Consider the following 14,186-nt stretch of genomic DNA (forward strand, 5'->3'; position numbering starts at 1 on the left):
TCAGTTTCTCAACTACTATTTCTCGTAATTTTCACTATAGTATCAGAGCCTTAATTTTTTTCTTTAATGGCGACGACACAGTTTCAAGTACTGATAATGGTAACCATCCCTCCATTCATATTTCCACACAAGGGATACGAATGCCTTGATGACAACAGAAGGGTGTTTATATCTAGACATGTGGTGTTCGATGAGGGTTGCTTTCCTTTTGCTAGTTCTGCTCGCTCTACTGGTGATTATTTACACACATAGCCTGTTTTACAGCATCAATACTCTTCAGTTCTAGTTGTGGTGCATTTTAAAGGTCACTATTTCCTCAACTCAGCAGATTCCAGGTTATGTGTCAGGTCTTACGCCTTCCCATCCTGCTTCACTCCTTTTGGAGTCCACTAGTTTTCGAGTGCAGCCTGATGTTAATACTTCACCAAGGGTTGCATCCTTCAGTAATGTTTCTGCTTCTGCTTTAGTCCCTCTTCCTTCTCCTATCATTCTTCTAGTTTTGTTCGATCAGAATATTCCTGTCAACTCACATAACAATGCTCATCCTATGACAACCAGATCCAAGAATGGTATTTTTAAGCTCAGGGTGTTCTCTGCTGAGCTCAGTGAGACAGAGCCTACTACAATTGACGAGGCCCTTGCGAGCAAGGAGTGGGCACTCGCAACTCAGAAAGAGTATTGAGGCTCTCCTGCAAAATGACACTTGCGATTTGGTTCCCTTACTTGCAAACCGAAGAGCTGTGGGGTGTAAATGGGTTTTCAAGCTCAAAAGGCATTTAGATGGCACATTGCTCGTGTTGGAGTTTGAGTGTACTTTAACCGGGTAAAGTAAGAGTTGCAAACAGAGCACCAGCAGCAACGTATTATACCCGGATAAAATATGAAGAAAAAAAACACTTGAAGCTCAAGCTTTAAGCTTGCTATTAAGAATAAAGAACAGAACCTTGAAGTTTTTGAAGGCAAAGAAATATGGAGCATAAAAACTTGAATGAAATTCAATGGATTTTCATTAAAAGAAAACTTTGGCTTGTAGCCCTTACATATATCAGTCATTGACTGATCAAAATAAGTCAGATACATCACCTAATGTATACCTAATACCACTAAAATACATTGAAACTTGATAGACATAACTTGCACACATGGTAAAGCTGATTTATCAATCTATCAGCACCTAATTACATCAAACATAAAACAAACATAGTTCCAAATGAACTAGAATGCATTACATTAACCAAAGTAACAAAATGGACAAAATGAACAACTGGAAACAGACTTTAGCTCTTGGCTCGGCAGCTTCTGGTCTTGGCCTGCTCTGCATGGTCTGATGGTTTGGTGTATGAGCTGCATGGAGGGCCACATTCTAACACTCCTCCTTAGTCTCCATGCTGCTAACTCCAAGTTCTTTCCTTAACTTGATGAACCTTGAAGTACATAGGGCCTTTGTAAAAATATCAGCAACTTGGTCTTCTGAATTGCAATGAACCAGCTCTATCTCTCGAGCTTATTCCATCTCCCTTACCACATGCAACTTAATGCTGAAATGTTTGCTTCTACCATGGAAGATAGGATTCTTTGCAATTGCAACAGTAGACTTGTTATCACAAAAGATCTCTGTTGCTTCCTTTTGATATAGGTTTAAATCACCAAGGATTTTTCTAACCCAGATGGCTTGGTTTATCGCTCCAAAGAAGACCACATACTAAACCTGCTGTTGGTGAGCAACAATTGATTGCTTCTTGGAACTCCAGCAAAACATAGCTGAACTAAGGGTAAAAGCATACCCTGAGGTGCTTTTCATATCATCTTTTGAACTGGCCCAATCACTGTCAGTGTAGCCTATTAGCTTCAGGTCTTCATTCCTGCTGAATTTCAATTCATAGCTCAGGGTGCCTTTGATGTACCTGAGCACTCTCTTTGCTGCTTGAAAGTGTTGTTTGTTGCAGCAATGCATAAATCTTGACAGCACACTAACAGCATATATGATGTCTGGTCTGGTTCCTGTCAAATACAACAAGCAACCAACTAAACTCCTATAATCAGTTTCACTGACCTGTTCATAGCCTTCTTGACTTGATAGTTTTGCTCCAACAGCCATAGGTGTGCTTGTTGGTTTGCAGCTTTCCATAGAGAATTTGCTTAGAATTTTTGCAAAAATGTCTTACGCCCCAAAAGATTCCACTATGAGTTTGCTGTACCTCCATTCCAAGAAAGTAGGTCATTTGCCCTAGATCAGACATTTCAAACATCTCTTTCATTTTGGCCTTAAAAATAGCCAATATATTTTGGTCTCCTCCTGTCACTAAAAGATCATCAACATAGAGGGACACAATATGCTGTGTTTCAGCTTGGTTCTTCTTAACATACAGAGTTGGCTCACTAGAACTCCTTTCAAACCCCAAGCTGACCAGGTAACTGTCGATCCTGCTATACCAGGCCCTTGGTGCCTATTTTAGGCCATACAGAGCCTTATTCAATTTGTATACCATGTCTTCTTTACCTGACACAACAAAGCCTTGAGGTTGATCAATGTAGATCTCCTCTTCAAGGAAGCCATTGAGAAATGCAGACTTCACATCGAGCTGGTGGATTTTCCACTGCTTCTGAGCTGTTAAGGCAATCAACAATCTGATGGTATCTAGCCTAGCCACTGGTGCAAATGTCTCCATGTAGTCCAGGCCATACTTTTGGCTAAATCCCTTCACAACTAGCCTAGCTTTAAGCTTGTTTAGGCTCCCATCTGCATTCTGCTTGGCTCGATAGACCCATTTTACTCCAATAACCTTTCTATTGGTTGGTCTAGGAACCAATTCCCATGTCTTGTTCTTTTCAATCATGGCAATTTCATCACCCATAGCTTACTTCCAGCCTTGGTGTGCTTCAGCCTCTTCAAAGCAGCATGGTTCTTCTTGTGCAACATGAGCCCTTTCATAAACATCAGCCAAAGTCCTTGTACCCCTGACTGGTTCATCATCAACATCCATCTCTGGATCATTTTGATCAATTTCAAACTGATCTGTCACAAGTTCTTCAGGAATGGCTTCAGGTTCATTTCTTTCCCAGTTCCAACAAGCCTTCTCATCAAACACTACATCTCTGCTCACTTGGATTTTGTTGGTTAAAGGATCCAGGATCCTATAACCCTTTTTGACCATACTATACCCAGTTAAAATACCAGGAACAGCTCTTTTAGATAACTTGTCCCTCTTTACAGCTGGTACTTGGCTGTAACATAGACAACCAAAGACTTTCATATGAGCCAATGATGGCTTGAACCTGAACCAGGCTTCAAAAGGTGTTTTGCGAGCGAGTGCTTTGGTTGGAAGCCTATTCTGAATGTAGACAGCAGTATTGACAGCTTCAGCCCACATTGTCTTGGGTAGATTTTTCTCAAACAATAAGCATCTGGCCATGTCCATCAAACTTCTGTTCTTCCTTTCACTAACCCCATTTTGCTGGGGTGTGTAGACATTGGTTAGCTGGTGTTTGATGCCAGCATCTTTGCACAAAGATTGGAACTGAGCTGAAGTGTATTCAGTTCCGTTATCTGACCTAATGGTCTTTATCTTGCAGCCTGTTTCTGTTTCCACTGTAGCTTTGAACTTTATAAACACTTGAGCAACCTCAGACTTATGCTTCAAAAAATAAACCCAGCAGTATCTGGTATAGTCATCAATAAAGAGAATAAAGTACCTGTTACCACTTAGTGATTCTGTCCTCATGGGGCCACAAACATCACTGTGCACCAGCTCCAACTTGCTTGAAGCTCTCCAGGTTGTGTTTGTAGGAAATGGAAGCCTGGCTTGCTTTCCCATCTGACAGACTTCACAAACATCTTCACTCTGAACTATCTTGGTGAAGTTTTCAACCATTTCCTTACTGACCATTTGAGTCATAGATTTGAAGTTGGCATGACCTAGTCTTTGATGCCAAAGCTTGGTGTCTTCAGTTGAAGCAACATGAGCTGAGTGTGAGTCACGTGACCAGTTGACTTCAAAGCATTTGTCACTCATGGTGACTGTCATGAGGCTTGATCTATTTGGATCGGTGATTTGGCACTCTTGGCCCTTGAACACAACTGAGTACCCCTTTCCTAGCAGTTGAGAAATGCTAAGTAGGTTTCTGTCAATCTCAGGTACCAACAGCACATTTTTGATGATTTTATCACCTGTGGCAGTGCATATTTGCACATCTCCCTTGCCTTCAGCCTTGATTAACTGACCATTCCCAATTTTTACCTTGGTTTTGCAGGATCTATCCAAGGTTTTGAAAATTGTTTCATCTGGTGACATGTGGTTGGTGCAGCCACTATCCAGCAACTAGCCTTTTGTACTTTTCTTCTGGCCAGCTGAGTATGAAACAGCAAAGACTTGTTCTTCATGGTCACTACTTTCTTCAGCCACCCGAGCTTCTTCATTCTTGTGTTGAGGTTGGTTTTTGCCAGGTCTGCCTTTTTCTTTGCAGACTCTTTCAACATGGCCCTTTTTCTTGCAGTGTTGACATACAGCATCTGGCTTGAACCAGCATCTGGCCTCTGGATGACCAGGTCTTTTACAAAATTTGCAGAGTCGATCTCCTCCTCTTGCAGCATCGAGCTTAGGCCTGTTTTCAAGTTCTTTTGCCTTTATAAATTTGAGGTGCTCGAGGCTGCTTTGGCCTTAGCTTGGAAAGCACCCTCCTGGTGCCCCTCCATTCTACTGGCTTTCCTTTGTTCCTGAGCATAGAGGGCATTAATGAGCTCAGTTAGGGAGATTGTTTCCAGGTCTCTCGAATCCTCCGAGGATGAGATCTTTGCCTCATATCTTTCAGGCAATGTTGAGAGCACCTTCTCCATAATTCTTGCCTCATTGAACTGTTCTCCTAGCAATCTTATGCTGTTGACCACAGCCATTATCCTATCTGAGTACTGCTTCACTGTCTCTTCTTCCTTCATTTTGAGATTTTCAAAGTCTCTTCTCAAGTTTAGTAACTGCTGCTGCCTAGTTCTTTCAGTGCCTTGGAATTCCTCCTTGAGTTTGTCCCAAGCCTGCTTGAGAGTCTCACAAGCCATAATTCTAGTGAAGATAACATCAGAAACACAGTTTTGAATGCATGACATGGCCTTGTGCCTTTTGGTCCTCTCATCTGCATGTTGTCTGATTTGAGCCACTGTTGGGTTGGCTCTGAGTGGAGCTGGCTCAGCATCTGTGTTGACAACTTCCCACAGATCGAAGGCGTGCAGGTAAGTCCTCATCTTAACCTGCCATATGTAGAACCCTTCACCATTAAAGACTGGTGGTGCAGTAGGAGAAAAGCCTGATGAAGCCATTTAATTTTCAACAACAGGTCCTCTAAGATGAAAGCTCTTGATACCAATTGTTGGAGTTTGAGTGTACTTTAACCGGGTAAAGTAAGAGTTGCAAACAGAGCACCAGTAGCAACGTATTATACCCGGATAAAATATGAAGAAAAAAAACACTTGAAGCTCAAGCTTTAAGCTTGCTATTAAGAATAAAGAACAGAACCTTGAAGTTTTTCAAGGCAAAGAAATATAGAGCATAAAAACTTGAATAAAATTCAATGGATTTTCATTAAAAGAAAACTTTGGCTTGTAGCCCTTACATATATCAGTCATTGACTGATCAAAATAAGTCAAATACATCACCTAATGTATACCTAATACCACTAAGATACATTGAAACTTGATAGGCATAACTTGCACACATGGTAAAGCTGATTTATTAATCTATCAGCACCTAATTACATCAAACATAAAACAAACATAGTTCCAAATGAACTAGAATGCATTACATTAACCAAAGTAACAAAATGAACAACTGGAAACAGACTTTAGCTCTTGGCTCGGCAGCTTCTGGTTTTGGCCTGCTCTGCATGGTCTGATGGTTTGGTGCATGAGCTTCATGGAGAGCCACATTCTAACAGCTCACTATAAGGGTCGCTGGTGGTTAAAGGCTATCTTCAGGAGGCTGGGGTTGACTTTCAGGACACTTTTAGTTCTGTTGTTAAGTCAACAACTATTAGAGTTGTTTTGGCATTGGCTGTTCAATTTGGTTGGTAACTCAGACAGGTGGACATCAACAATGTCTTCCTCAATGGTGACCTGTTTGAGGAAATTTATATGCTTCAACCACCTGGATTCGAGTAGAACCATGGTGACAAACCATTGGTGTGCAAGTTAAAGAAAGCTCTGTATGGCCTCAAACAGGCTCCTAGGGCCTAGTTCTCTAAACTTCGAGATTTTCGGTTGTCTTCACAGTTCTCTTTGGCCAAGTTCGATGGTTTACTTTTTATTAAGAAGACTGACAATGTGATTTTATATGTCTTAGTATATGTCGATGACATAATTATTACTGGAAATCATCAGGCCAGTATTGATCAGTTTGTTACAAACTTAGATACTCAGTTTTCTTTGAAGAATTTGGAACCTCTCAGTTATTTTCTTAGAATTGAGGTGTCTTCCTCCTCTATTGGCTTGTTTTTCATTCAGCGTAAGTGTATGCTCGATTTTCTTTGAAAGGTTAAAATGGATCAAGCCAATGGCTCCCCTACACCTATGGTCACCTCTTCCATCTTGTCTCAGCACACTAGCTGTGCGATTGGGAATGCATTCGAGTATCGCAGCATTGTGGGAGCATTGCAGTATGTGGTCATCACTAGACCAGATATCACCTTTGCTATAAACAAAGTCTGTCAGTTCATGCATCGACCCTTGATCAACATTTTAAAACAGTCAAACGAATCTTTTGATACCTATAAGGTACTTTGGACTATGGTATTCATTTTACTCCTGCTGCCACTAGTTGGCTATTCAGATGCAAAGTGGGGCACTGATGTTGATGATCGAAGGTCAACCTCGGGATTTTGTATGTTCCTTGGCGGTAATCCTGTAGCTTGGGGATTGAAGAAGCAACAGGTAGTCTTTAGGTCAACCGCAGAAGCTAAATATAGAGGGCTAGCTCATGCAGTGACTGAAGTGATATGGCTTGAGTCTCTATTGTTTGAACTCTATGTTTCACCTTCAAGGAAGACCACTGTATGGTGTGATAACTTTGAAGTTGTTGCAGTCTCTGCCAATCCAGTGATGCACTCGAAGTTTAAGCATGTTAAATTGGACTCATATTTTGTTAGAGAAAAGGTTGCTGCTAGAAAGCTGAGTGTAGGACATGTTCCAGCACAGGAGCAAGTTGCGGATGTGTTTATAAAGCCTTTGACAGTGCTTTTGTTTTACAAAGTTTAGATCGTGTCTTAAGGTGACTGCGAAAGCTGATCACTCAGCAGGAGTCAGGACGATAGGAGCATGTTAAGGAATGAAAACAGTTTTGGTAGTTAGTAGTTGGAATTTAAGCTGTTATTCTAGTAATAGTTAGTTAGCAATTACTACTTTGTGTTATAAATACAGTGAGCTTTGTACATTCTAATTCAAGTTAATAACATACAACTATCACTCAGTTTCTCAACTGCTATTTCTCACAGTTCTCATTACAGATCCATGTTATTTTTCTTTAATCTATTCTCGATTTATAATCTATAACCATAATCGGGGACACCAATGTTTGTAATTCTTTTTTCTTATCTAGAGCTAAAGTAGAAGAAAAGAACGGCTTGGAGCCATTGACCCTTTTGCTTACTTCACATACAAATCTGCTAAAGTCTCCATTTCTTGCATCCTATCTCGATAGTCAACATTTGTAACTTTGATTACTTCAGTATATTAGTTCTCTCATGTGTTGTCTTGAGCTTTAGAATTTTTATTTGCATGTTTCTCCTCTTCACTCATCCAAGTAACCTCTGGCTTTAGAATTTTTACACCATCAATATTATCAGAAATTCAGAATTGAGCGTCATGTCTCCTCATCCATAGGCTTAATGAAGGCTTTCATCTTAATTTTCCAACAAATTCATCCGAGGTGTCTTGTTACCAAAAAAAAGAAAACCTTTAATCTTGAGCAATACTCAACAACAGGATCACCATTTAGTGCGTCAAATGTCAACAATATTTTTAGAATCAGACAGATGGTTGAACTGATCAGACTACAAATTTCTAGTTTAAAATTTTTGATTCAACCAGTCCAATATCTTCTTCATAATAAAATCTACTATAATATTATTTAAAATAAATTAAATATTATTTCAAATAAGAAATATGCTATATTCTACCATTTGTTTAACTTATTATTTCCTGTTTCAAGATGAGCCATAAATACACAACAACAACACTCTTCAATTTTCAAAGTTTTATATTATTATTTTTGAATAAAAGTCATTAAAACTTTTCATTTCATTTTTTGATTTGTTCAGTTCTTAATGTTCTCTTTAGTTTTTAGTTTTTCATTTTTCCTTTGGTTCAAAGCTGTTTAAAACAAAATAGTAGTGGATGGATACACTGGCAAGCAAAGAACCATTGATTTAAATAGACAAGGGCGAGCAAGGAGAGGCCAATACTATAAAGGCAAGGGCAAAGTCAGAAAATTTTTCGGGGACCAAATGAAATTTTAATTTTTAATAGTCTATATCTTTATAATTTGTAAAGGATTAAATTAATTTTTTATAATTTTAAGGGGGCCAAAGTACAATTTTTCCTTTTCTAATTTAAAATTTTAAAATAATTTAAAATATCTAAATAGTAATTTTCCATTTTAGGGGAACGGGGCTTGACTGCCCCCCTAGATTTGCCTCTGTGTAGAGGGTTGAGTGTTGATGGTAAGTGAGTCTTTATTTTTTCTGTTTTTTTTTTACTTTCTATATTTTTCATGTTGGGAAGCGTGGAGACGTAGGCTAGGGATTTTTTTCATTTGTTTTAACAAAATTGGGTTGGGCTAGTTTAGAGTTTTTGAAAGTGGGTTTTTTTTTTTCGATCCGAGCTAATCCAATTTGGTCCTATTATGTAAAAACTAGTTGAATCGATTTTTTATTGGTTTTTTCAATCAATGGTTCGCGATTCAATCGTGGTTCTTGCCGGTTCATGGTTAAAACAGTTTTTATCACACAACAAACCATACTATTAATCGATTTCTGATCTAACCAATCCAATTGATCGATTCGATCCGATCCAATTCGATCTACTTTCAACAATATTGAGTGTCAAACTTCAATACTAAAAGAAATAATATTGATTTTTGCTTAGAGATACAAGTTCAAATACAAAGTAAGTTACAATTGAACTATCTGATTACTATAGGTAAAAATGGAAACGGAACACCAAGAAATTTTTTACAATGTTCAAATACCTCATACGTCTACGAGGCCTAAAGAGTCAATCCACTATACTTCGATGAGTACAAATTATAATTTAAATCTTACTCACCAAATAGTGACCTCACTCCTATACTATAAATAAGATTCCCTTCCTTTAAAGCTTTCTCCCTTGAAAGCTTAAGTGTAAATAGGTGACTCACTTTAGTTTACTTATACTTCAGTGTTAGAACATTTTCAACATATATATAGTATTCCAATAGTTGCAAATGAAAATTTGTAAGTAACCAAAAGTTATAACTCTTGATTATCATCCAAGAGTTGCCACTATTCAAAAGTAACGAGTCATGTTTCTTGTTACTAAAAGTTATGTTACTTGATTATTAATAAAAAATTTATGATTATTCAAGTAATATGTAATGAATAATTACGTTCATTCTTAATAGATGTGACTATACAAATAGACATCGATTATATAGTCATATCTCTATGAAAAGACATGAGAACTATAAATAAGAATGGAATTTCATTTGCATGGTATATTAACATATACCATGACACACCAAAATATTAAGAAACAAATATTTCTTTATTTTCCTCCATATTCTAATATTCAAATATTATCCTTTAAAGAATTGCTACAAAAGCTCTTTATAAAATTTGATACTCTTGTCATGCTCAACTTAAGCCTCTGACATTACGACAACTCAACAAAATCCACTCGTTTCGAATTATGAATCAACCTAGCTGTGGCACATGTGACTTGGTTATATAAGTGAAAAAGGTATGACTATTTTTAGCAAAATAGGCCTTCTTATATGCACCATAGTTGGAAAGATAAATTTCAACAAGCATTACATTTATGGGAAGCAGACCTGAGTTAGCTTCGATTCACCAATGCATAAGACTAAAGGGACTATCAATTATATTCATTTCGGTTTATGGGGTCTGACTCCATTCGTCTCCAAAGGAAGTAGCAAATATCTTCTAAATTTTATCGACAACCACCCCAGGAAAGTTTGGGTTTATTTCTTGAAGTATAAGAATGAAGTCTTCAGGATCTTCAAACAATGGAAGACTTTGTTGGAAAAATAGATTGGGAAGTTTGTAAAGTAATTCAGAACAGATAATGGGCTCGAATTCTGTTCAACCGAGCTTAACAATTTCTTCAAACGGGAAGGGATTAAGAGACACTGCACAGTTGTAAGTACCCCTACAGCAAAATGGTATAGCTAAATAGATAAACAAAACGATACTTGAGAAAACCTGATGTATGCTTTCCAATACAGGTTTAGAAAATGAGTTTTGGCCCAAAGTGGTTAATCTCGCAAGCTACTTGGTGAGCTGATCTCTACATCAAGTTTTGGACGAAAAGGTTCTCGAAGAGATTTTGTCCGATAATTCTCTTAATTACTCTAATCTTAAAATATTCAGATGTCTTGCATATGCTCGAGTTAGTCAGGGAACGCTTGAACCAAGAACGGTAAAGTGCATCTTGTTGGGTTTTGCAGTCGGGATAAAAGGTTGCAAGCTATGATGCCTAGAAACAAGTAAGATCATAGTCAATAAAAATGTTACATTTGGCGAAACATCGATGATTTTGTCCAAAATGGGGTCCTTAGGTCATAACAACACTGAAAAGACGAGTGTTTCGAGTAAGGTAAAGTTGGAGACCAAAACAGACGGTGAAATCATTGTGTCACAAAGCCCGTCGTCTACGACGTGACGAATAGAGGTGATGTTCCGATGAGGAAAATCGACTCGTCATAACGTTAGGTAGAATTTCTAAAACTGATATTTCTTTGATGCAACAGAAGGGTTCTAAGGCTTCTCCATCTCAATTAAAGACCCAAACATCTCAAATTCGAGATTATAAGTTAGCCCAAGACAAAAAGGAGAGATATTAAACCCCCCAAAAAAATACTATGAAGAAAATCTTGTGGCATATGCTCTAGTGTAGCAGAGAGCATCGACTCAGCTGATCCTCCAAATTATTCATAGTTAGTTCAGGCTTCTAATTCTAGTGAGTGGCTTGTTGCCATGGAAGAAGAGATGGAGTCTCTTCATAAGAACAATACATGGAAACTTGTTGAACCACTCACCAAAAAGAAAATCATTAGTTGCAAGTGTGTCTTTAAAAATAAAAAAGGCTCGGGTCAAGGCAACATGAGATATAAGGCAAGATTGGTCACAAAGAGCTACAGTCAAGTGGAATGAGTTGATTTTCATGATGTTTTCTCTCCAATTGTGAAGTATACGTCCATTCGAGCACTGTTAGCTCTTGTTCCATTACACAATCTTAAATTGGAGAAGTTAGATGTGAAAACCGTATTCCTTCATAGGGACTTAAATAAGGAAATTTACATGCAGCAAACCGAAGGCTTCAGGATCGAAGATAAAGAAAATCATGTTTGTCTTATTTAGAAATCATTATATGGCCTGAAATAGTCTCCTCAACAGTGGTACACAAAGTTCAATTCTTTCATGTTAGAGATTGGTTTCGTTCAAAGTAAGTACAATAGTTGTATTTATCTACAACATTTAGGTGATGGATCATTTATCTATTTAATATTTTATGTTGATGATATGTTAATTATAGCTAAGGATCCATCCCAGATTGAACGACTTAAAACCATGCTTAACTCTAAATTTGAGACAAAGGATCTCGATATGACTAAGAAAATATTAGGATGAAAATTTTGAGAGATCAACGCTCCAGAAAGCTATTTCTTTCGCAACAATGATGCATTGAAAGGATTCTCGAATAATTTGGAATACAAAATTCTAAACCAATTAGTACTCCCTTAGCTTCCCACTTCAAACTTTTGACTTTAGACTCACTAAAAACCAAAGACAAAGAAAGTACATGTCTTTTGTTCCTTTAGCGCGATCAAAAACTTAATGTATACAATGGTTTGTACTCGTCCTGATATTTCACATGTTGTTAGTGTAGTAAGTAGATATATGGCCAAACCCGACAAATTACATTGGCAAGTTGTTAAGTGGATACTGAGATATTTAAGAAGGACTTCAAGTACTTGTTTGGAATTTGAAAGATGTTCAAAAGGTCTAACTGGCTATGTAGACTCAGATTATGCCAGAGACTTAGATAAAAAAACATTTCTCACAAGTTATCTATTCACCTTCAAAAATTGCACTATTAGTTGGAAAGCCACCCTTCAGGCTACTGTGGCTCTATTAACTACCGAAGCTAAATATATGGCTATTACAGAGGCTGTAAAAGAAGTCATTTGGTTGAGAGGTTTATTCGAGGAGCTGGTTGATAAAAACAAAAAGATTATCATATATTGTGATGGTCAAAGTGTCATACATCTCATGAAAAACCAGATGCATCACAAAAGAACGAAACATATAGATATTCAGTACCATTTTTGGGGGAAGTGATTGCTCAGGAAGATGTTCAGATTCTCAAAATCAACACAAAGAATAACCTAACGAACATGATGACAAAAAGTTTTCCAATTTCCAAGTTCAAGCATTACCTAAACTTGGTGAATATTCGACAGAGATCGAGTTAGGCCCCTGGCAAGGCTCGACAAAGAACGCATTTTGGAAATACGAGTCAATGTGGAGACTTGTGGAGTGTGCTTCACATTTTTTGCCAAAACAGAGTTGAAGCATTGTCTCGGCAACACTACCACCTATGTCACTACAAGAAGATTTGCCACGTCCCGAATAAGCAACAGCCATGTCACGACGTGGCAACATGTTCCAAAGCTTCTTGGTTTTCTTCTCCTAATTAAACTCTGAGTTCTTTCCCTATTTAAACTCTGATTATTATAATGATGTTTTAGTCAAATTTTTGTACCAAATTCAACCTATAAATAAGCCTCATAGAAATCCTAGAAAGGTTGAGAATAACACAACAAAATTAAGAGAGTTTGTGGAAATTTCAGGAAAACTTTGTAATTCGAGTTCGAGGCTTATTTTTTTCTCCATCTTGTACTCCATTTTTCTGGTTTTTGTCATTTTCGTGAAGTTTTTCCTTACCCGTGATTTTTTATCCTCTTTGGAGAAGGTTTTCCACGTTAAATATTTATATCTAATTTTCTCATTTTTCATTCGTGCTCATTGTATAATTCAGGTTCGACCCCAACATACTATATTAATTTTTAAAATCATGGCAACAAACTTTTTGATATCGTTAGCTTTAGAAGAAATGTTCTTCTTTAAAAATTGGAATTCATTCTTGAAATGTCCAGTCTTACCACAATGGTAGCATGAACCCTTTTGTTTCTTCTTGAACTTAAGTACTTTTAGCAATATATTTAAACTTTTTATTGGATGGTATAGTAATTTGCCCTTCCTCCATAGCATGTACTTTGACATTTTCAAAATATAGGTTCTAATCTCACTTTTTGTATTCTTTTTCAAGTAAAAGATGATTTGTTAAAGCCTCAAGAGATATACGTGCTCTTTCTTATATTTTAGATTTCTTTTAAATCTTTCCAGGATGAATGAAGTTTGTCTATAATGGAGGATACAACAATCATTTCATTCATTGTCATGTTATGTTGTTTAATTTGATTTAACATTTTTTTCAATTTCACAAAATTGTTCCGTAACAAAATGACCATCAATCATGTGAAAATTATTGAAACAACTAACAAGAACGTTCTTACTTGTAGCGTCTTCAATCATGTACCTTGTTTCCAATTTGTCTAATAGTTCTTTATCGGTGGACTCATTCTGGTAGGTTTCCAATAAACCATTGGATAAATCATTCAATATGTGGCTTATACACATGTAATCAACATTGTCACATTTTTCTTTTCTCCGGGTTGTAGCAATAGATTCATTTTCATTCTCTTTCAATTTAGGTGTATTTAAAATATAAGCAATCTCCAAAGTTGTTAGTAAGAAATGCATCTTTTTCTACTATCGTCGAAAATTGTCACCATCAAACTGATCAACCTTGGCAAAGTTGGAGGCTAACTCCCTTAGTATTTCACTTTCATGTGTAGGAGTAGCCA

General features: G+C 37.3%; 1 protein-coding gene across 1 annotated transcript; it reads right to left on the bottom strand.

Annotated features, from left to right (window-relative positions):
- Positions 1 to 4,624: 4,624 nt before the first annotated feature.
- On the bottom strand, positions 4,625 to 5,308 carry LOC128285490 (uncharacterized). The gene has a single exon (XM_053022967.1). The coding sequence runs from the start codon at positions 5,306 to 5,308 to the stop codon at positions 4,625 to 4,627; it is 684 nt and encodes a 227-aa protein (XP_052878927.1).
- Between the last annotated feature and the right edge of the window lie 8,878 nt (positions 5,309 to 14,186).

This window comes from Gossypium arboreum, chromosome 12 (genome assembly GCF_025698485.1).
Source record: "Gossypium arboreum isolate Shixiya-1 chromosome 12, ASM2569848v2, whole genome shotgun sequence".
NCBI classification, from domain to species: Eukaryota; Viridiplantae; Streptophyta; class Magnoliopsida; order Malvales; family Malvaceae; genus Gossypium; species Gossypium arboreum.

Bases quoted from the DNA above. Each gene is read 5' to 3' on its own strand.
- LOC128285490 (XM_053022967.1), bottom strand. From the start codon at position 5,308: ATGGCTTCATCAGGCTTTTCTCCTACTGCACCACCAGTCTTTAATGGT.